This window comes from Podarcis tiliguerta, assembly GCF_965153285.1.
Source record: "Podarcis tiliguerta genome assembly, chromosome: 4".
NCBI classification, from domain to species: domain Eukaryota; kingdom Metazoa; phylum Chordata; class Lepidosauria; order Squamata; family Lacertidae; genus Podarcis; species Podarcis tiliguerta.
Genome location: NC_139537.1, coordinates 57,340,319 through 57,365,501, shown reverse-complemented (window position 1 = coordinate 57,365,501; position 25,183 = coordinate 57,340,319). Strand labels below are relative to the sequence as shown.

At 39.0% G+C, this 25,183-nt stretch overlaps 1 protein-coding gene across 1 annotated transcript in view; it reads right to left on the bottom strand.

Annotated features, from left to right (window-relative positions):
* CFAP47 (cilia and flagella associated protein 47) overlaps positions 1–25,183 on the bottom strand; it is a 178,948-nt gene that overhangs the window by 86,248 nt on the left and 67,517 nt on the right. Inside the window, exons 41-48 of the mRNA XM_083438942.1 lie at positions 22,001–22,083; positions 18,399–18,601; positions 16,507–16,615; positions 14,572–14,798; positions 13,688–13,865; positions 6,486–6,679; positions 5,565–5,708; positions 3,300–3,473 (exon numbers count right to left, since the gene is read on the bottom strand). Coding sequence (XP_083295068.1) covers positions 3,300–3,473; positions 5,565–5,708; positions 6,486–6,679; positions 13,688–13,865; positions 14,572–14,798; positions 16,507–16,615; positions 18,399–18,601; positions 22,001–22,083 — 1,312 coding nt within the window. The remainder of the gene's footprint in view (positions 1–3,299; positions 3,474–5,564; positions 5,709–6,485; positions 6,680–13,687; positions 13,866–14,571; positions 14,799–16,506; positions 16,616–18,398; positions 18,602–22,000; positions 22,084–25,183) is intronic.

The window sequence follows — 25,183 nt, the reverse complement described above, 5'->3', positions numbered from 1 at the left end:
GGTGGTGGAATCATTACATCATGCTGAGCTTCTTGAACAAAAGGTCGGATATAAATGTATTTTTATAATAATAATAAATTTATATCCTTCTCCAAGCACTTAGAGCAGCTTGTGTCAAAGAAAGCACAATATAATTATCACAAAACTGCACATTAAGACAATGCAACAAAAGAAAACAATGAAAAAGAGCAAGCAATATAAAAACATCAGTAAAAAATGCTTGGTGAACATGTGAATGCAGAGCACAGATACTGTTCATATTAACCTGCTGGAGATCTGGGAATGAGAGTGCATGAAATATATTTTAAGGGGGTGGGGCACATATTTTAACTTTACACGAGGATGCTTTGATCTCTGGTGAGTTCTTCAGAGGATTGTCCCTCATTCTGTAGAGAAGATTGGGGACCTTAGTTGAGGACTATGCCAGCATCTCAAATGTCAACAGGCCAAAAGGCATGGTTTCCAGACAGGATGAAATGTATATATCAGTTGTTTTTATTAATTCACCACAAAAATAAAAGAGTTAGGAGACAGGAAGAAGTAGGGAAACAGATGTGCCAGATCTTTAAAAGTTCATTTTATGGTGAAGTACAGGTAAGAAAATGAAAGAATAACAACAGAATTATAATGGTATATGAAAAAGCAAGGGTACAAGGTAGGGACATTTTTCATTCCATTCCAGTAGTTCTTGCTTTATTGTTAAATAATTTCAAAGGGGGCAGATTATCAGCACAAGGGAAAGAACAGAATCTTGTGAGACTTCCAAAGCCCAATTGCCTGGGGATCAAGTGCTGGTCCCTCAGCATCCCATTCTGAAATAGGACAGCCAAACAAGAGCAGAAGCAAACAAGTGCCCCCCTATACCAACACAGAGAAACTATCCAGAAGGCTGCCATGGTCAATGAGATCAAGGCACTGAGAGGGTCCAGGAGAATCAAGAGGGCTTCTCTCTTGGTCACTGCAGAGGGTGACCAAAGCAATTTCAGTCCCAAAGCAAAGTTAAAACCTAACCAGAACAGATCTAGAAAATCAGTATCCAAGAATGTCTGGAGCTGCATAACCACCATTTTCTTGAGCACCTTGCCCAAGAAGGGAAAGCTGGTTGCCAGCCTATTATTGTTAACATCTTCTGAGTCAAGGTTACATTTCTGCAGGAGCAGTCAATTTGTCACTTCTTTTAAATAATCTGCAACCACTTCCTCTTTCAAGTGGGCATTTACAACCTTCTGGACCCAGCTGGATATTTCTTCCCTGCTAGATTTAATAAACCATGAAGATCAAGGGTTCAACATACAAGTGGTTAGTCCTCCAGGCTAAACTGTTGTCACAACAGAATCTCACTGAAGCTTTCCATTGTTGCTGGCTATCCACTAATTAATTATTTTCACTGCAAGTGTGTACATATATGTGAGTAGCAAACCTGTGAACCAGAGGTCCAATAATTTTTTACCTTCATTTAACAAATGTTTTTCATAACTATTTTTCATTACTAGGAAGACTTCAAATCTTCAATCATCTCTATTTTCCCTGCAAATCATACTTTATATCACCAAAATATGTATAGGTTTAAAAGTATATAATTCACAGAATTTAATTTTATAAACTACTGCTGGAAATAGCCACCCTGCAAAGAGTTTGTTGTACCATTTGAGAATCACGTCAACTTATTCCATACAGATCAGGTGCATTGTAGTTTGTTTGTAACCTGAGGAACATATGCATGACATAATTAACTTTTTAATGAAATGGCAGTAGTACTAAATTAATGGCTTCATATATCTCATAAAAAGAGCACGAATGCCAATATAAAATCCAAAATATTAAGACGGCTATAAATTGTTACAGCTTGCTAGCTATACAAAGTGTGCCTCTAACATGCTGTTACCACAAAGTTTTAAAATGTCAAAATAAAAGGGGAAATTTTCATTGTGTGCTCTATTTGCATTTCTAGCATGCCAAATTTGATGAATCTGGATAAGGAGCACATGTTATATTTTAACAGATGTCATCACATATTATATACCTAATAAAAATATAAAAATGAAACTTCTGTGTTGAGGAACATTTTGAAAAGAAGAAAACAGGAGTGAAGGGGAAATTATTTAAAGTGTTTTGTTGGAAGAGGCACTCTTGGATGAAACTGATTTTCTAGATCCATTTGAATCAGGGTTTAGGCCTGGTTTTAGTTGCCCTATATGATGACCCGTGTTGGGAGAGAGAGAGGGAAATGTGTCCCTGTTAATTCTCCTTGACCTCTCCACAGTTTTCAATACCATCAACCATGGTATCCTTCTGGAGTGGCTGCTCCGATTTAGGGGTGAGTGGCACCACTTTGTGGTGTTCTCATCCTACTGGGATAGTCATTTCCAAAGGGTGATGCTTGGGGAGTGCTCTTTAGCCCCATGGAGGCTTCAATGCAGGGTTCCTCGGGGTATGATTTCATCCCCCATTCTGTTTAGCATGGTTCACAGAACAAAATCAAAATATAAAACCACAAAATATATAACCTACCTGGACCACGGGATCATCTTCCGAGGCCTTTCTATGTGTGCCTCCTCCTTGAGAGGTGTGGAGGGTGGCAACACAAGAGCAGGCCTTCTCTGCAGTGGCTCCCTGTCTGTGGAATGTTCTCCCCAGGAAAGCTTGCCTAGCGCCTTCATTATACACTTTTAGGAGCCAGGCAAAAATGTTCCTTTTCAACCAGGCCTTTGGCTGATTTGATTGACATCCTGTGCCCTTTTAAAATGTGGGTGAACCACCCTGAGACCTCTGGGTAGAGGGCGGTATATTTATTAATTAATTAATTAAACAAACAAACAAAGAAAGAACCTGCTACTATGGAGAATGGAGGACCAGGCCATGTGGCAAAAGAGCAGCATCTGAACACCACCAACTGGTTTGAATTAACTAGCCATATCATTGGCCGAAGGTCTCTAGTGTATCTCAATTTGTTGTGGAAAAACTGGTGCTTACAATTCACTTGTAATACTTCACTGAATTAAAGTAATGGTGGAAGTATTTTTAAAAAAGAATTAACACTGGGCAGGGGGAAACCATCAGGAACAATTTAAACATCACTCATTTTTAGTAATTTTGCAGTGGTAAACCTTTCCAATATGAATGTGACATTTTCAAATGAAGGGAGGACAAGATGACTCTGGTATCATCTGCCACTCAGATAGCCTTCATAATGATGAGTGGGATAGCAAATGCTCTAGTAAATCATAACAATACATGCATTAGGCAGAGAACTGCTGTTACTTTCACTCAAATCGGTATTCAAACCTGCACAATTTTACCTTGTAGTGCAATTCCTCATTGGTAAAATTGGGTACCATTATGAGCTTCTGTGTAATCTCTCTAACTCGGCACTCTATCGCAAGATAATCCAGCGCCAGAGGTTTTGTTGCAATCCCCTTCAGAACAAAGACATGATCTGTGCCATCTGCTTCATTTCGCAAAATGAGTTTCCCCTATGATAGTGAAAGAAATGAACATTCAGCGGGGTGCAAATATTTCTGCAAAACTTCAGAGTCCACTCGAAATGAGACCTGAATGTGCTAGTGGGATGAAGAATTACACAGAGCTGCCTTGAAGACTATTCAGAAACTTCAATGAGGGCAGGATACAGTTGCATGGATGCAAGTTGTAAAGTCAGAACATGTGATACCAATGTTGCACCATTTCAATTTGCTAAAAGTGCCATTTCAGGCCCAATTCAAAATGCTAGTGCTAACCATTAAAACTCTTAACAGCTTGGGTATACAAGTTATCTAAAGGACCAGTCTGTTCAATACAACCAGCTTTGGGGGTCCTGCTCATGTGCCTACCAGTAAAATCAGTTCGTTTGATAAGCACAGGGGTTTCTTGGTAGTGGCCCCATCATTTAATTATTACTGAATGACTTATGCTTAGTTCCTTCAGTACAGGAATTCAAGTGGGCCTTAAACATCTATTTCAAGCTATATATTTCCTTAATCTCTTTCCTCAATGTGTTTTCAGCTATATGATTCGGAGCAATTTTGTTTTATATATGGGGGAGGGTATTACGTCATACTTACAAAATTTAGGTGCTTCTTTATGATAATTTATACCACATGATGTGTCTACCTTTTTGTGTATCATCTCTACTGCATACACTACTTTGTCAGGCCATAGCCCTAGTGGTCTATAAATCCATTAAATAAGCAAATGAACATATCATGTACACCCCCCTGAGTGACTTGCAGAAAGAACATTAAAATGTAAAAAGTAAGCAAACAAATACAGAAGCAGTAGGGCATCTGAGCCAAATGTACACTCTTCACAATCTATATATCAACTTGGCAATTACTGCCACTGCACAAGACAACCATACACTATCATACAATGCAATAACCTGGCTGCTTATTCTAAATAAATCAGCCATACGGAGTCCAAATTATTTCCTTTTAACAAAACAGTTCATTGGTCTGGCATAAATTAGAAAAGTTATGAATAGCTAGGCAGCTATCATCTACAAGTATCAGTGAGATGCATTGTGGGTGTCAAGTTGCCCGGCCAGATGCAATCTGTGGCCCTGTGAAAGAGGTGAAATAACCTTGACAAGACGCGGGTGTTGGGTGAGATCAGGCCAAATCTTTACTGACTACAGCAGGAAGTGAGGTTGGCATGGCAGGAGGGCAAGAGTCAGTTCCTCATTCCACTCAGACCCTTCTGATGGAATGCCATTCTGTCAGGATTGGGAAATACCCAAACACCCTCCATGGCTATGTACATTATGTGTCAAACCCTGTCATGGCAAGTCAAGCATCCAGGGTTTCACTGGATGACTAGGCTGAATCCAGCCAGTCAGAGGCTCTAACCTGAGCTTAGGCTGTGCCTTAGCCAATCCTTCCCTCAAAACCCTTATGAAGGCCTCTTTTACTATGCCGATCCTGCCCAATGCCATTTTTGCTCCCAAGTAGTAACAGGTGTTCTCCTATGAATAACACAATCCCTTAGTTCAATGAGGGAAAGGTGAGGAAGAAACACATGCACGGGCCAACTGAGGTTGGGAAGAAAACATTACTTTCTAGCCCCATCAGTCCGTGACCCAAGTAGTCCAGTGAGGTACTAACACGGAGAGGTGGGTGAGTGGGAAGCTCATGGGGCAAAATGGCCCCAACTCTTGTGTGTGTGGCCTTTTAAAGGCCTCCACTTTTCCTTCCTTCAACGATGGGGAGACATGACTCCACCATACCCATTGACTACACACACTATCAGGCACAGTCACTCCATGCATAGATCATGCCCAGGAGGCTTACAGTAGCAAGAATAATCATACATAGATATAACTATAGAGGGCATTATTTAAAGTCTTCAGCTCTTTACATGCTTAGTTCATTTTTGCTTAGGGGCACATTTCCACATTACTTTGGAATGTTTTGGAGTCACCACATTTACAATGTCATTTCTATGCTGTTAGTATTATGTTTGCAGATACCCTTGCATTATAAGAACTTATAAATTCCACAGCTATACCAGTTCTCATTAAATGTAGAAAAGCTAATCAAACAAGAAAAAAATGTGTTTTGTTCTCCTACCGTAATTACACATTCGGAAGTTGGCTTAAACATGAGGGTGTATGGAGTTGTTTCACCTGGGGCAACGTATATAAGCGGGGGACCATAAAAACAGCATCCTTTTAAATGAGCTTTAAGTTTCCAATCTTGTTGACTCATGTTAGTCTGAAACAGAAGGGAATCCAAATGAAATATCTAAAAGTACAATGAATATCAGTGATTAAGGATGAAGGGGTGAAGCAGAAGTCCTCATGGGAAATATAGGTTTTTAATATAAGCACATGATCTATACAGTTATTTAGTACTGTCTCTTACGAAATGTTAACTGATGGGAGTTCTCAGAAGAAAGCTTTCCCCTCCTTCTCCCCGCTGTAGCCACCAGTGTCTTCTGAAAATCCTCTTGAGAGTGGGAGTTAAAGGAGCCCTCTTAAACAATGTGGGATATTGGAGGCTGCTGGGGGAAGGGTAAATTTATTAATCCATTTTATTAAATTTATATACCACCCATCATTGAAGATCTTAGGGTGGTTCTCAACATAAATGACCCCAAATCAATCAGAGGTTTGCCCAGTTTGGAGGCATTCTCTATCAGCAGCTCAACTGTCCCCATTTCTCAGGAGGACTCATCCCAACTTTCCAGAGCGGCTTGAAGAGTGCACAGGTGGCAGGGAAGGGGAGAGAAAGGGATGGAAAACGTCCCTTCTATAACTTCCTTATTTTAAGATAAGCCTATGTCTTTTTCTACCATTTTTAGTATAATAATACATTTGTGGCCAAGAAATATAGAAGGTAATCTGTGTAAAAATTAACTTAATGCAGGAAGAACTCTCATCCCTGCCTTCCATCTATTTATACACATATTTATGTGTTTGTTCAGTCAGCAGTTTTAACCCAGTAGCGACCAGCCTTATTTAAATCCTGGATGAAGCTAAATGGACATACTATTGGAATGTCTTGAGACACTGCTTGATATGCTGGAGTGACAAACTCTAGCTCAGCCTCGGCAGTATTTGTATTCACCACACATTCTATATGAAAGAGTCGGACATCATACTTCGACTGAAGAAGAATCTTACAAGGATATCGGCCAGGATACTTAGGCAAAAACTTTATAGGAAGCTCAACTTCTGCAACTTCTGTGGGGAGAAAATAAACATTGTTAGTTTAAATATTGTAGGAAGCTCAACTGCAGCATCTTCTGCCAGGAGGGAAGAGGGGTAAGTAGTTTTAATATAAGTACGATAGATAGATAGATAGATAGATAGATAGATAGATAGATATAGATAGATAAATGATAGACAGATAGACAGATGTACTAGTGATGCCTAAAGCCTAAAATTGCCAATGTAACTTTGTTAATCTGATTAGACACTTGCATCTATATGGAAAATGGACAAGAATTTGAGGGCAACCTGAGTTAATTAATTTCACAACTATCACATAAAAAGCACTTCAACTGCAATTAGGAATTGGAACAAAAATTAATTGGCTTCTGCTAATGCCCTCCCTGTCCCTGCTCTTTATATTTATACAGCTATCAACTTACCAACTATAGATTGGGGTTTATACCATGGACTTTATTCCTTCTATTTAGAAATAATCATCTGGACACAGTTAAGACCATTAAAATGTGATCCTAACATACATAATGCAAGACAATGAACTATCACTGAACAGCGACAAAAGAAAAATTCAAGTACTAATTTAAGAGCCTTTTGTGTAAGTAACCTCAGGTACCAAAAATACTGGCTTAACACACCACCTGCAACAGTATCTTTAAATCTGCTGCAAATGAGTTGTCAGGACAGGGAGGAGGCACCTTTGAATACTGTGTGTGTGTATCCTTTTAGAGAACAAAAATCATTTTAGAGAATAGTTCTTACATGGAAACTTAGAGAGAAAATTGGAAAAGGTGTAAGGATTTGTGGCTGTGCGTGTCTGGTTGCCGTAAAGGTAAAGGGCCCCCTGACCATTAGGTCCAGTCGCAGACGACTCTGGGGTTGCGGCGCTCATCTCACTTTATTGGCCGAGGGAGCCAGCGTACAGCTTCCAGGTCATGTGGCCAGGATGACTAAGCCACTTCTGGCGAACAAGAGCAGCGCATGGAAACACCGTTTACTTTCCCGCCGGAGCAGTACCTATTTATCTACTTGGACTTTGACATGCTTTCAAACTGCTAGGTTGGCAGGAGCAGGGACTGAGCAACGGACGCTCACCCCGTCACGGGGTTTCAAACCGCTGACCTTCTGATTGGCAAGTCCTAGGCTCAGTGGTTTAACCCACAGCACCACCCACATCCGGTTGTCATAGTATACTTCAAAAAGCTTCTGGCAAAGCAGCTCACCAAAGACTCCTGAGGAAGCTTAGTAGTCAAGGAATAAGAGGTCTTCTTGTGGACCATGAATTCATTAAGCTGCAGGAAGCAAAAAGGAGTAGCCAATGCACCTTTCAGGCTTTAGGATTTACTCTGAGAATAAACACACTCAGGTGCTATACAAATTCCTTTTTATTTTCTCCCATGAAGCAAGAAGTGGTTTTTTGCCCTACAAAAAAGGGGAGGGGGTGTAACACTTCCTCAGCATCACAGCCCCGGTATGATTTGGCTTCCTCTACAGCTGCTTTTTTAAAAAGTGGGAGATCCATATCATTATTATCAATCTCATCTAAATATCCTCAGTTCCTGAAGCTATGGCAGAGCCTCTTCCAGCTGGACTTCTCCACCAGTGCTATCTTACTACAAGCTGCCCTGTGGGGAAAAGCTCAGGAGAGCAAGGGAGGCAGGCGAAATAGACCTCTAACCCAGCTCTTGCTGGATTAACCTCTTCCCACCACAACCATCTACCACCAACTGCCCTGTAAGAAGGATTCCAGGAGAGGTAAGCTGGCAGGCAAAGAAGTCATCAAGAGCCTTCTCTTGTCTGCCCCAGCTGGACTCTGCTCTCCCCACACAAGGCCATTCCAACACTGTCAAGTGGGAAGGGACCTGATGGCTTTATATTGTTTATTGCTTTTTTAAAAAAGTTGATGGTGACAGTTGACTTGGAAGGATTTGTATCCTGAATAGCAGGCTATAAATAACTGTAATGAACAAATAGTGTATTCATTGGCAATTTGATTTTCCTGTTATAAAATGGTGTTCAGTAGCAATTCAAGCCTTTACCAACTGGAAACTAATTGATGCCACCATTGTCATGTCAATACTTTCCTTGAACTCTTTGTTATTGCTTTTAAGAAAACTCAAGTTCACAACAGGAATAGCACAGCATTGTATTATGTGCCTCCAACATTAGCAGGCTATCAAACAGATTATAGCACCTCAGCTTCAAACTTATATGAAATAAATTAGCTTGTTCTCTCATAAAGACAAGATTAATGACCTGCTAATTTATGAATTATTACCTCTTTTCTGTTTTGTCACCAAGTTATTATCCCCATCGGCTATCTTCCACAAAAACGTCCCACGTTTGTCAGTTATACTAGTAATAAAACTCGCTCACTTATTCCTGGCTCATAAATATTTTTTCCCCAAATTAGATTGTAACTATCTCGTATCATTCACGCAGTACATGGGAGCACAGAAAATATCCACATTAGATGATTTTTCAATTTTTTGGTATATAGTTTAAGTACATTCAGTACCACAAGACAAAACTCACAATTCTTTTACACAAAAATATTAGCAATACATTTTAGATAACATGCCTTTATTATCAGTGTAGGTCTAATTTTCCTATGTACTATTCTTTCTCCTGGGATTTGCATTTTGCAGAATTTATTGCACTCCAGTAAACATCTTGGGCCAAGCTAAAGGCTGCTTTTCATGGTATGCTTGCATTCTGGTTTTGATACCCAAGTACAATTAAACACATATTTCCTATCAGTTTGTTGAGCATGACTTCCTGCATAGTATAAACATTCATCCTCAAAATAAATAGCAAAGGTCTTATCCTGGATTGGTTCACTGCTTCCAAATCTTTTGAAGAAGCACTGGAAGACAGCAAGTTGGTCCACCTTGTAGGGTTAGTTTTTAAACATACCGCAGAAAGCGCTGTCTAAAAGACTGCCACACCAAATTAGGACGTCAAAGCGGATAATTTTGTGAATAACTGGCTCAATTGCAGGGGATGTATTCACGAATCACACAAAGATCATTCTAGATCTAGAGGGACTTACATACCGGTAGTTGGATATTATATAAACTTAATTTCTAGCAGATTAAGAAGTTGAAGATGTTATTCATTGAATTCAAGCTGATGTTTGTTGCTTTGTTACAAACCCAAGGATTGGGTCCACTAGTGTTTTCTCCTGGTATATTGCAACTGCCAAAATTATACTTAACAGAACAGCAGCCAAGAGGTAAAATTTAATTAACACAAGAACTGCATGCCCTCATTGCAAGCAATTTGAGGCCCATCCTGCACCCACTGTGCACAAGGAGAAGTAGCAGTAATGCTACCTAAAATTCTGAGATGATACTTTTTGCAAAGATGCCTGTCCCAATCTGGTCAGGAAGATTTGCACATGCAAGTGGCCTTCTATGTGTACTTCCATTGTTGATACACACCTGAATGCACATCTCCTTCTGCATATGGTTCACAGTGCCCATTTATCCTACTGAAATGGTTGTACATGTTTTTTTGATGGAATACTGAGATGTACATCTGCTTCTAAAGTCACCAGTTCTGGCACATAACTAGCCATCCATAACTACGATTAGAACACTGGTAGTCATCTCAAAAAGTCATATCTTAGTATGTATGTAAAACAAAATAGACCACCCACAGAACACAACCAGAAGAGAAAGAGGATCACTGATAACATTGTGCTGGGGAGCAGGTTTAAAGCTCCAGGAAATTACTGGGAAATAAAAGATTGCTCCAATTACACCAGACACTGAACCAAGGCAGAATTCATAAGGCATATAGCGAAAACGACAACCTGTTCTTGAGTATAATATGAAGGCATATTTTTAACATACACATATGGAGAAGTTTTCAGAAAATTATGCTTTTTAGATAGTGTTATTAAATATGTAAATATTTATGTCTTCTGAATTGAGTAGTGGAAATAAATGTTAGTTCTAGCAACCATAGAAGTCAACATATTGTAAATGATTTGCTAGCCTAAGTAATGTGATGTGACATGATATTCAATCTTATTTGTAAGGATTAGTGGAAAGATGTTTGGCTGTGTAGTCCGCTTTATTTTCTACAAACTTTAGTGATGTGACAATCAATGGTGTAGCCCATGTCAAGGACTGGCTGGACCAAGATGAATGGTGGGGGGCACCAGTCAGGGAACCCCCAGGGGAAACCCCAGAGGAGGAAGGATCGGGACCAGGAGGTTGGTGGTGGGACACCAAGGAGAGTTCAGGCGGAGAGTTCAGACGCTGCTGAAGAATCCAGGGAGTCTCCCTCTCCCGATGCAACAGGCTCCCCTCCCCTCCCCTCCTCCCTGGTCCCCAAGAACCTGCATAGTAATGCAAAGAGCAGAACAGAGGTCAGAAGTGTGCAGACTGCAATTTGAGACTGCTTGGGAAATGGCTGGGAGAGGAGGAACCTTAGAGAAGTGTGGAAGGCAGGGACCTTCAGTCCTGTCAACTGCTCCATAGGGGCAAGACCTGCTGGGAAGTGTTGCTGAGACCACTAGGCCGAGTGTATATTTGTTTCTTTGAATAGAGAGTTAACTTTACTGAAAACAGAGATGTGCTTCTTTTAGTGCTGCCCTGCGTCTGCCCTTGCTTTCTAATGAATGGGCCATTAGAGATGAAAAACAATGGAGAGACAGAATTAAAAAGAAGATAGAATTAGCCAATAGCTAATATCCACCCTTATTTTAGTTTCAGAGTATTGAACAGCTATTGATTAAGCATGAAAGCACAGCACACCCAAAGACAGAATGTAATTATTAAAAATTTCATTTGAATTATTCAGGCACAAAATTAAAAAAATAAAGCATATTAAAATGATTAGTGCCTTAACAGTTCAATAGCACTTCGCAAGCATCAAGTACAAAGCAAACTATTTAATCAGTCATTGGAATTGTAAGTTATAGAATTATTCACGTATATTTATAACTCCAAAGTCTAGCTGTCACTGTTGCCTTTTGACCTGAAAGATGGTCTGGTCTGCATCTGTACCTTTAACAGCAGTTTGACATGTATACATCAGCAGATAAAACTCTTCACATGGTACGAAGGTACCATAAGATGTCTGCATTTTAGAGTCATAGGAACAAGGTGCAGATTATTATTATTTTTAATGCCAACCATAATAGTTGTTCAAAGCTTCAGGAATTAGAACTCTATTCCCCTTACTATATCTCATCAACATGCAGTTGTGGTTAACATAATGGCCAATTCTTCATTTTTGTGCTTATTATAAAAAAGGGTGTTTCGCTTCTTTGCTAAAAAGATCCAGCTCAGTCTTGTAAGATGGAATTTTAATTTGGACTATATAGGCTAATATTTGTTTTCTGAAGCATTACATATAAGTAATTGAAGATAGCTTGGTATGTCACATCCAGCTGGCAGTCTTTTACTTAATACGCACACAACTCAAACTCTATGAAGCCTAAACAGCAATAGCACCGATCCAAGCTACAAACTATTTAATTAATGTATGAATACAAATGTGTGAGAAAATTGGTAAGAGTTACTTTTAAAAGAAAAGAAACAAGTATTTTAACACGTTAAAGATAAACCAATATTGTATTCTCTTCATAAAGGTAAAAAAAAAAAAGGTAAAGGACTCCTGGACAGTTAAGTCCAGTCAAAGGTGACTATGGGGTTGCGGCGCTCATCTCGCTTTCAGGCTGAGGGAGCTGGCGTTTGTCCACAGACAGCTTTCCTGGTCATGTGGCTAACATGACTAAGCTGCTTCTGGTGCAATGGAACACCATGAAGGAAACCAGAGCGCACAGAAACACTGTTTACCTTCCCACCACAGCAGTCCCTATTTATCTACTTGCACTGGTGTGCTTTCAAACTTCTAGGTACTACAATGGAGCACTTACGCAACAAAATCCACTGAATTCCAAATTAGGTATCCTGAATATTTAAGCAACCCGGCAAACTTGAAATTATCTGCTTTCATTGTCACAGCTATGGTTCAATGATCTTTAATTTGACCCCTAAGACACATAGATGGCACAGACTGACAATGTGAAATATGCAGACAAATATGTAACAATATTTCCCTCAGGTACATGAAGAAAATCATGTTGATGTCAAAATGAATCAAGGGCTCTTTTGAGATTCAAAATGAACCAAGGGCTCTTTTGAGATTCAGCAAGTGTGATAGCATCTTGTTGAAATACTGGTAAGCAATTCTGATACATTTTATTTTTATGTTAGCTTATTCAAAATATTTCCTAACAGATGGATACCAACAACAACATCGGTAAGATTTCCAGTAAACATGTTGATAATTAAAAGGTTTGGATACCAAAATCAGTCACTGGCCTTTTTTGTATGATTATTCCACTACATATCCTGTATAATCAAAGCTGTTTGTCCCACATGCTCTGTTTGCTTCACTGGCACAAGCTTTTACTTACAAAGCTCCAGTCCTTCAATTTCCAACCGTAAATTATTTTTTTCAGGCACAAATTCTTTTTGAAGAGCCTGAAAACCATCAACTAGAAAAAAATTACTTGAAGCCCAAGGAAAGGCTATAATCATGTAATAAAAGCATTTTAAGTTGCATTATGCCATGAGTCCCCATGGAGATGTCATGGAGTGGGTGATCAGACCCCGAGGTCCTCCTTGGAAGACCTGGAGAGGGTTCCAACAGGGGTGGGGGATAGAGGATTCTGAACCTCAAAAGATGGATTGTGAACCCCAAGGTCCAAGTGGGTTAGAGGGTGGAAACCAGCCCTCTGAAGAAGATTCAGAAAACTATCAAAGTGTCTCCCATTACTGCCTTCCAGATACACACTTTCTGGGTTAGCCGAGTCTGTAACCTGAAGCGTATGTAACCTGAGGTAGCACTGTACAGATATTGTTCCACTCACTGGGTATCCCTTCCCAGTGAAGAACATCTGCAGTAAACAGGATGGTAAGATATATGAAGAATTTCAGAATTAGTATCAAGAGTTTTGTTATTGACAGTGGTAGTAGTAATTTACTAATAGATGCTTGTCACCTCTTTCTTCTGCAGACCAAATATGTCCTTTCCCCTGGTGTGTAGGATGAATTCTGCTTGATGCCAAAACAGGTATTTCTATCTTTCCAGGGCTTTCAAAATATTCAGGCATGCTCACTTCAACACTGTACTCAATATATTTTGTAAAAAATTTAGGAAAGTTGTGCAGCGCATCTTTCTGTAAATAAAAGAACAGTGTAGTTGAGTCTTAACACTGTTTTCATGCTAACTGCAAGTCAACGAGGAAGCATGTAAAAGGTTCTGTGTACGCACCTAGATTTTTATTTCCTTGTTTTTGAGGAATTACTTTCTTAATTATATTACACAATTATCAAAATATTCTTCAAAATCTCCTATGTTTAAAAAGCCATTTGGGGGATTTGGTGGTGCAAATATAGTTTACTTTTTAGCTTCTGCCTGTAGGAATGCTGTATTTCCCATGGCACACACCAATTTTTCTTTTCAAGTGAAATGGATGATACTGTTCTTACTAAATTAGGTTGGTTGGAACAATTAAGGATGGGGGCTGGGCACAGACATGTCAAAAGAAACTGGATTATCTCATGCATATGAATTGTGTTTAGGCTGGAATAAGGTCCGCTAGCCCAGGAACCACCATAGTTCTGATCCAACCCTGCTACTATGTGCTGAGATGCTTACTCCCAGGTTGGAGGTTACCTCTCAAAATCAAACTTTGGGGGTTTGGGCAGCTTTATAACATAATGGAGAAAACTGCATTACAAGATTAGTGCTCAGATAATCAGCTTGACAAAGGGGGCCTTTTCCAATCGTGCAGTATGTAGTCAAAGTGTTGCTTCCCTGTCCGCTTCAAAATGTAATGAACAAAGTACAATTATAAGATCTGCAGTCAATAATGTTCTTACCTCAACTTGTGACAGACCTAAAGCTGCAACTGCAACTCGAACGCTGCTGCTCTCAAGTGTCCCAGTGACCTTTCTTCGCTCATACTCCAAAGCAGACATCTGCTGTTGTGCTGCAAGAGCCAGAGCCTTTTCCCGAGCTTCATTCACGAGAGGGATCTTCAGCTTTTCTCGAAGCGTATTACCAACACAACATTTCAGGCAAAGCACTGGTTGTATTTCTCTGTCACCTGTAATAAACAAGAGCAAGTGGTAACATCAACAATGGCCAACTAAGATTTTTGCTTCTACAGCACACCTGCACCAGGCAGATGCTAAATTTGGTACCATAGCACCAATTGCTATGGCTTCCCAGAGCAAGAGCCAAAAGCCTAGTGTTAGAAAAAGCTGACAAGGACAACACAACACAAAAACTAGTGTTGCTAACTTTATTTCTCAGCAGGGCTCCTGTGCTTCTAACCCCTATGGTTCAACAAAATGCACCTGATAAATAAAGTGAAGGAATAAACTTCATCTGGTAGATTTTCTCATGTCAAGCAACTACAAAGATACAGAAGCCCTACCAGAAAAAAGTTAGCAATCTGAATTCCCATTTCTATTAGGCACTGGAATCATGGGAAAAAAACAGCTTGAATCCACTTGTTTTCAAACTTGTTTTCAATTTATCAACTAAAACAGTTGAACTACAATGCTACTAAAACATTTTCTTCCCCTTTTAGCTGTCATGGTGGAAATAAGTCTTAATCTTATAACTCTTGATTTTCATTCCTTCACAGTAAGCAAAAATAAGTGACTAGGCAAAAAGTCATTGTTAGCATTACAGTTCAAGCTGCTGGTTTCATTCAAAAGCACAGCACGGAACAAATCTTGAGTATGTAAAAACTGAGTTCAATTAAACAAAGATGGGTTTAGAGACTTTACATGCCCTATTGCCAAAGCTGTGTATATCTATGGCCCAGTGGTGCTAAAGAAATGTAGCTATATTTCTCGTTGATACTACTGTCAGTATATACTCCATTTTGGAGAAGCCTAGGGGCACAGTGTCTCCGCAAGCATCAATCCCCTGCTGACAGGGCTGTTTGGCCCTCATTAAATGGACATGCAGGAATATGTCTGAATCACAGGCCATGAAAGAAAGGTCACTTGTGCAGTAACTGTAGCTCTTCCAAGGTAATTTGCTGTTTGGATCCATGCAAAGTGAAGGAAGCCTATACAAGCTATTATCTTCAAGAATTACAATTACAGATAAGTAACCTTTTCTTCTCCTTTAACTATTGCCTGTTTGGGTTGCCAGGTCATTATCAACCAGTAATAAATCCAGATGGCAGAAAGGCTAGAGGATACTAATTGAACAAAACCACAAATTTGATTTTTGCAAGGTGAAGTAAGTCTAAATATAAAGAGACCTGTTAAAAAAAAGCTAAACAGGTTCCCAGGCCTGAAATACTGTGAAGAATTACAGCATGAAGCTTTTGTATACCTTTAAGGGTACTTCATGTGGCTTTGATAAATGGTCAGAACAGAACTCTATACATCAAATTTCAATCCTTTGGAGTCTAGGAACATTCACCTGGCATAGTGCTCATATAAGCAGAGTCATAACCATATGATACCAATATACAATGCTGAGACAACCAGGAAAGAAGCTGTAACTGATAATGATGTATGGAGAACACTGAAAATAATCCTTTGTTATTTGCACCAGTAGAGAGCAGGCATATGCAAGGATAAGAAATACGTGTGAGCAAGAAGTAATTTGTAATCCAAATAAAAATGTTTGACTACCATTTGAGGTACCAGAAAAAGAAACAATTATATATTCCAATGGCCGTTTTCTGATGCCTCTGCATTGCAAAATATTTCACTGCTTGTGAAATTTATTGTATCTAAAAGTTTAACGTGGGGGGGGGGAGAGATATTTTTATACCCCCACTCTACCTTCTAGCATGCTGCTAATGCACAGAACATTTGGGCTATTCATTGGAAGTAAGCCTGAAGGCAATGGTAAATCACATGTTCCTTCCACCAGGTACACAAATTCCCCAATCTGAAACACAAGAACATATGCATTTCAATTTCGACAACAATCCATGCAGAACAAATTAGAAGCCTCTCAGACTATAAACAAACACAAATCCATTGCAGCAACATTGAAGCTTGACTTACAAGAATATTTCATACATTTGAGAGTCTTCGTTTTAAAGCCTCTTCATAAACTAAACTGGAAATACTACAAGGTATAATAAAATAAATCTAGTAATTCAACGTTGGGTAGGAAAGAATTAGGACCAGAAGTATTTGTCATTATTTAACTCGGGTGCCCTATCAATGCCATGAAAGCCATTTCCTCCATTGATTGCATGCATTATTTGCATGTAAGATGTGGTGTAATTGGCTTAACCCATTTGGACCTTTAAATGTTCATCAGTCCTTCAGTAGAGGACTTCAAGGATAGGTTTATCAACCTATTAGACTGATCTCATCGTACATTCTTTACTTGCTGGAGTCACAAAAAGAGAACTCAGTATTATTCCAACATATATAGTGGCATCCCATTCTAGAGCTCTAATCCTTGTAAAGTTAAGGCGATATTTCTGCCTTTATTAGGACAGTCTGGTCCCACTCATTAACTTTGAAATGCAGCTACAATTTAACAGACACCCAGAATTTATGGTTATACCTGTAGGCAATCTTGACACCTATAAATGAAGGTCAAATTAACAGTACTGCTCTTTTCTATTTCACAGCATGCTGAGTCTTGCATTTAAAAATAAAGGTTGAAAAATGTTGAGCTCTCCCATTAAGACACTTACGCAACTGTAACTTTTTAATGGCCACATGGTTCAAAACTGCTGGATATGGAAAACAATCCTTTAAAAGAAATTGTGTTTTAGTCTAAAACATTTCTTCCATGGACACACACAAACTCACACACAGCAATTCTGCAGAGATTGCTAAGAGCACCACAGCGATGGTGACTGTATGTATATTGGAATTGTTGGGGAGCACAGGTTTTTACAACTCCACCCCCAGCAGTCTAGATAGATCTTAAATTGCTTGATAGTGTCATTTTCCCTATCACCTAACTGATGGCTGATCAGCTCAGCAAAAGGGTAAAGTTGGTGGAATTTTTTTTGGGGGGGGAGAGCTGTACAGAGAGTGATGGAGAGCCACATGCACCTCATAGACTGTGGGGTGCCTACATGTGTTCTAGTGACAGTTTTATCTCTTACAGCCTGCTTATCACAGAACTGTAGAGCTGGAAGAGAGGTGGGGGGGTGCTATTTCCCCCAGTTCACCTGAGGTTTCATAAAAATAGCAGCAACAGCTATAGAAATATCAAAGACACTGGGAATGCTTTTAACATCAACTCTCCCCAACATATTTCTTGAGTTCCCGATCAGCAGGACAATTTCTTTTTACTGTATTATATTGTTATAATCAGCTATAAGATGCTGGATATCATTTGAGTGAAAAGTAGGCAATAATTTCACTGAATGAATGAATGAATGCCCTTTTTTTGAAGTGCTTTGGTTTGTTTGCTTGTTTTAAAAGGTATGTGTTGGCATGCAGATATGGATATGGAACATCTTCCATACTTTCTTCAGGATTGCTTAATATTGACCTATGAGTTCAGGGACCCACAGAGGATTGGAGAAGATAGAAGGACTTTGCAAGAATGTTTTAGGATACCAGGATTTGAAGTTGGTGCATTTTATTTTATTTTTATTTTTTGCATTTTCAATGAACTGTTATAACAATAAGATTTAGTGTCCCAATTTTTCTCATGTCATTCACAAGGGCAATGTATGAAAAATATACTTATTTACCTGTTCATTGAACAAAATTATGGCACAATAACGTTTTCCCATAATAAAAGGAAGATAGTGAAGCCTGAGGACTGAACTGCTTTCTCCCGTCAGGAAAAGTAAATCCATTGGGCTGAAGAACTCTTGTAAATAGTTTGATTCCTTAGTTGCCAATGCATCATCTGGAGGTTTAGCTACAGCATCAGAGCTAGTAAATGCTTCTGCTATAATATAGAAACATTGTAAGAATGCAATTACAGTACATAACAATACGTAATATTTTAAATTCTTAAGGAATACAATGAAACCTGACAGATAATAGAGAAATGCTAATTCATGCTTTCCATTTTTATCAGCTTTAACTATGCTCCTCAAAGAGCAGGAGAATTTTGAATAAGGCGCTTTTTTAAAGGGTCAGAAGCACACATTGCCTGGTAAATCTGTTCCTGGATTTTGTGGGGTAGGGGAGAAATTAGAATCGTGGCTGCAGTGTGGCAGAAGGGGCATTAATCCTTCCTTTTAACACCATTCTCTGTTGCAAATCACCCCAGCTGCTATGAGCCATGCTATGACTAGACATAATACAGGCATTGGGAAATTTGAATCAGGAATCAGCAAAGAGGTCCATTTCAAACAATCATGCAGTTAATTTCATATACGCATTCAGTTGTAACTGTATTCAACTAACTTTTAATCAGAGTAGACCCACTGAAATTAGTAGTCATTAATTTCAATGGATCTACTCTGATTAAAAGTACAACCCAATGTCATAGTCTGGGGCGTAAGAAAGCAGGGATTTCCCTTCTAATTTGTATTCATTGCAAGGACCGCTTATCTCTTCCCCCAGTGAGCAGTGATTGTGGCCTGACGCTAGGGATTGGGGGCAGGGGCCTGTTTCTCACATGACTGGGAAGGACATCATTTCCTCCTCCAATGGTCACAGGGGATTCTGGTGGCTCGCTTGTGGTTCTGATCAATTCCTCACAGCAACTGCATGCTGATGCTCTGTGCTTCCCACCTCCCTGACAGCATATAATAATGGACACCACACACTTATGTTTGGATCAAATAAGGCCACAGATTTATTGAATGCAGATGAAAAGATTTGGCATAGGCACTGGGCAACCATTAACTTGCCAGAAGTGATGTCAAGGGTCAATTTGGCAGCAGAGGATTCCTAAGACTTGCATCAAATTAGTGGACCTCTGCAGGAAATGCCGCTTTGAGGAGTGCTATAGGCCCCAGCCCCTGCCTGAGCCTCTGATATAATCAGCTCCCCCCAAATCCCTTTAATGGGATACCCTGGCACTGGAGGGGCAGGAAGAGACTACAACCCCCCCTTCATCCAAGACTAAGGTTTGCCCAATGCCTACTCAGTAATCAACCAACAGTCAGATTGGGTGATTCTGGCTACACACCCAATGCCTATGCCAAGACTTACTTACATCTGTAATCAATAAAGTTGTGGCCCATTTTATCCCAAAGCAATAGTCCTGTGATTATTTCATCTCCACATATTAGCCCTTAACTGCTCACAGCCACACATCAGTGCTATTTCTGTTCTGCTGCAGTTTGATTTCTGCCAAATACTATCCCAATGTCTGCTTTTTAATGTAAGCTACATAGATTATGTATGCGGGTGGCGCTGTGGTCTAAACCACTGAGCCTAGGGCTTGCCGATCAGAAGGTTGGCAGTTCGAATCCCCGCAACGGGGTGAGCTCCTGTTGCTCGGTCCCAGCTACTGCCAACCTAGCAGTTTGAAAGCATTTCAAAGTGCAAGTAGATAAATAGGTACCGCTCTGGCAGGAAGGTAAACAGCGTTTCTGTGTGTTGCTCTGCTTTCACCAGAAGCGGCTTAGTCATCCTGGCCACATGACCCAGAAAACCTGTCTGCAGACAAATGTCGGCTCCCTCAGCCAATAAAGCAAGATGAGCGCCGCAACCCCAGAGTTGTTCATGACTGGACTTAACTGTCAGGGGTCCTTTACCTTTACCTTTACATAGATTATGTAACTAATTATGTAACTTAAATTAAATGAATTTTTTGCCTATTTTTGATATTTACATTGAAATGAATGTATCATTTGCTGATTATATTCACTTGACTGATTTATTTTCCTGTAGCAATTCTGCTTCCTTTTTTATCAAAATTCTCTGACATCTACCTCTACTTAAAGTTAGTTCAAAAGAAGAGACAGGGATGGTGACTTCTCTTCCAGAGTTAAAGCTTTTTTTCTTTAACATCCCACTGAATGCACACAAATCCCTGAATATAAGAGGTTCTCTCCATTGTGATCTATGTTATATACTATATATTGTAAAAAACCATTTTACATACTATGCATTATAGTAGAATATGTTATACAGTGGTGCCTCGCAAGACGAAATTAATTCGTTCTGTGAGTTTTTTCGTCTTGTGAATTTTTTCATCTTGCGAAGCACCACTGTGTATTGACGGTTTCCCATAGGAATGCATTGACGTTTTTTAAAAAAAGGCGCAAGACGTTTTCGTCTTGCGAAGCAAGCCCATAGGGAAATTTGTCTTGCGAAGCAACTCAGAAAACGAGGCATTCGTCTTGTGAGGTACCACTGTACTGTTATACGCACTTAAAAACAAATACATACGAATTCAAGGCAGAGCAACTTTTTTTGTTAAATAAGTAGCTTTTTTTTTAACCTGGACAACAATCTTTCCTTCATAAAGATAACAGCAGGCAGAGCAATTCTATCTAGAGAGAAGCTGAGTGGCAGATCCACTGCTGCTTCCTGAGTCCTCTTGTTTTATACCAGTAAGGGCAAAAAGGGAGAGGGCAGTTCTTAATCATCAACGTTGGGAGCAAGGCTATGTTTTCACTCTGAATCTGTATATATTTTAGGAAATATTGTTTTTCCTTTTTGAAATAAAGTCTTAAGTCAAAACATACGGTATATCTAATATATGTCAAAACAAAACAGTAAAACAAATGAAATATTCCCTCTTTCAAAAGCTGCAAGGAACTAACAGTTATTTAAATAAGATAATTTAATCACTGATCTTTCAGTAGCTCAGCTGCCCAATACATCACTGAGAAATAGGGCCAACAATAATGAACCCATAACCTGATAGGCAAAGGCAGGTACTCAGAATTATTTGTAAAATGATTGTTTCAGTGCTCAGCTGAAACCCCATCAAAAAGATACACAAAGAAAAGGCTCCATTAGAAAATATTTTAAGTGGATCTAAAACCTGGCAGATAGATTTAATATGATCAAAGGATGCACTTGCAGGGCTTTTAAACCCACCTCTCCTTTCCTTTTCCTGCCCCCCCCCACCCCACACCTGCTCTCCACACCAGTGCACTGCAACTTCAAGCCAGAAGTGCCTTAGGGTGCAATCTCACTTACCTGGGGTAAAACTCATTTAATTCTGTGAGTCTTACTTCTCAAAAGACTTATACAGAATTACACTGTTACTCTTTGGGGAAGGTAAAATACATTTGAGCACTATAAGCCTCCCCCCGAAAAAATCAATATTTATAAATATAGTAGGGTTTTTTTTCCAAGTAATCGGAAAAATGTTATATGTAGTTTAACAAATTAAACTGTGAAACCAATAAGAAACATGATTAAAAATAGAGCTTACCAGCATTTGATCTGTTCTCTTGACTGCAGAATTTTTTTACACCTATCACATCATGTCTTTTATTCAGTATGTCAGTTTCGGAGCTAAAAAAAATGAAAAACAAACTGTTTCTTGACATAAAGAATAAAGGCCAAATTCCTGAATCTTGGTGTGCCTCGGTTATCACAGTTATACCCAAACCTTAACAAGCTGAATCATATAGACCTATTTCATTGATTAATATGAATGCTAATTTACAGGGATACTGACTAACTGTCTTTTAAAGAAATTTACCCAGCCATTTCCACCATGACCAAGTCAGATTCATAGCCTATTAGAAAGATTCTCAATACATTTTTTAAGGGTCAATCACCTCCAGAACCTCTTGTTCTTGGGATGCTGGATGAAGACAAGGCATTTGATTGTTTAAACTGACAGTCTCTCTTTACAATTTGAGGTTCCTTTGTTATTTGTGCATCCTGGGTTGATAAGCTCTCAGATGTATGCTATGGGTTACTGGCCCAAATTTTGGTGAATGGGGAAAACTCTTAGATATTTCCCATTGGCCGGGGCATGAAGCAGGACAGCACACTACCTTGCCCTGGCCACAGAACCCTTAGCTTTGGCACTGAAAGCAGAGGAGGATCTAAAAGGTTTTGAATTATCTGGAAAAATCCATCTTATCAATATGTTCACATATGATGTTGCACTATTCCTTTCTGATCCTAAGCCTCTTTACCTGCTATTATGCACCTACTTGCTATATGTGGCAAGATATATGGGTTCACTGTTAACTTCACCAAATCTGAGTTGATGTGTATACACCCCCCGCCAAACCTACAACTGAACTGACACAAAACAACTGGCCAGAAATACCTGGGAGTGAATATACCTAAGACTCTATCTGAACTTTACTCCCTTGATAAAACATTTAACAACTAAGCTCAAAAACTGGTCAAAGCTAACCATCTTTACATATTCCGAGTCTTACCAATAAGCACACCCATCTCTCATTTAATAGTCAGCCAAAATTATATTAAATTTTGTTCATGAAAACAAGAGACCTCAGCTACCTCAATGAACCCTTTATAGGGACAAGAAAGAAGAGGCAATACCTAATCTAAAATGGTATGAAGACTCCACTCACTTACACAATACTCGTTTGATTTTACAGTACTCAGACCAGATCCAATGCTTCATCTGGATCACTGTATTCAGTATTTTAATGCCACTGCCATGTTACATTCAGTGAATATGTGCAACCAATCTTCTACCTAGTTCATTAAGACTCTTTAATCTCGCCCCTTATGTTTCCTTCACTGAAATAACTTTCTAAATAGTTACACTAAATGTTCTTGCAAAGAATATAGCATCACGTGTGTATAACAAATATGAGGTAATTGATCTTGATAGCTGATCTTTAATTCCTCCAGCAAACTGTCTTAATCCCAGTAATTTACCTGAATGTCTAATTTAGGCCACAAAATCTAAGAATTTCTATTCCATTAACTATTATAATGGAGTAACCTTGAATTTGAAAAGGTGTCCTCATCTGCAATTCCTAAATCTATTTGGAGTCTCAAAGGAATCCCCTAAACCAACAATCTATTCAGTTACTCTAAGCTCTTTCAATTACAATTCTATATAGTTAACTGGCTTATTTTAATTTGTAATTGTAAATTCAAATTGTTCCCCTGAGATTATGACTTACTACCTCATGGTTAGCCATGTGTCACTGAAGGATCTTATTTGGTTCAATCCTAAACACAGCTGAAAATGTCTAATTGATCAGCAAGTGGCTTAGGACAGAAGCCTTAGGGCAGTTTTATATTCCTTTATGGCAGCTATTTCTCTTATACTTATTTTCATTTTCAGTACACTTTCTCTGCATGTGAAAAGGTATACTGTCTCTCTATGACTGGCTTGCCTCCTAATATCCATGTAAACAAAAGAATATAACACAAATGTCATAGTGAAACCTTGAAACTCCTGTGTTTGATATCCTGTATCTTGTTCATAGCCTACTGCCCTTTTTATTTGTTATGCTGTGGATTCTGATCTTTTGATAACTGAGTAAAATCTCCATTTTATCTTTTATGGTATTAAAACCGATATTCCACAGTGATCACAGGTAAGGTAATATCATGAGTATCTAAAGCAGCAGTGGACTGCAGCTTCAACTGGTGGATCAGGAACCAGCTTGCAGTCTAACAGCAGTACTGCCACCATACAGGCATATGGTAAAATATAATAAAGTGGATCCCCAAATGCATTTGGGGGCTAAAGATGGGATCCAGAACTGAAAAAAGGTATCTAAAGTATGCTTTTGACTTTCTGCCATACCAAAGGTTGAGTAGTGATACAAAAATGACAGTACTGCATTTATATTTCTGTATCATACCTAATCAATCATGCATAAAATTAAAAAAAGAAAAGTATGGATAATGGCTGCTCACAAACACACAAAAAATGACTCTAAAGGCCTATTGGCTTCACAAAACGTATTTCATGATACTGTACTTTGGTTCTGGCTACAGTTGATCACAGTAGGATTGAAACACAAATATTGATATTTCACTTTCTGAATCAGTCAATCTAGAAGCCATCACATCTGATAAGGCAATTATACAGCAAAGAGAAAACAAACTTAGGGTTGTATGCAGCTATATTCTACTCAGAATAGGCCCATTGAAATTGTGAACCTATGTTATTTATGCCTATTAATGTCATTTTGTAAGTATGTTATTCAAGACAGTAATCAGCTGCAGAACATACATGTCACACTAATTTCTTGCTATTATCTAACTCTGTGGAACAGGATTACATTCTCCATAATTAAACCTTGCAGCCAAATAATGAAATTAGCAATGTTAGGGTTAATGTGAGCTTCATCAGTTATAAAGGCTATAAAGAAGCAGCAGCAGCAGCATATATTTTAATGAATTGCCTTCAAAGAGAAGACTTTCATATATTGGTAAACCACACCAAGGAACTTAGGTTATAGCAGGGATTCTCAATTTGCATTTCCTTCTGCCCCCAATTCTAGGAGGATCTTAAAAACAGTCACACTTGTGGTGCTCTTTCAATGGACAAGAATTTCTTAGCTTCCACCTATTTCAAACAGTTTTCAGAAACCTCTTATAGGAATACAGTGAGGTAAATAAATTTACTGAGTACAATGTGATAGTTTCTTTTTACCTCACA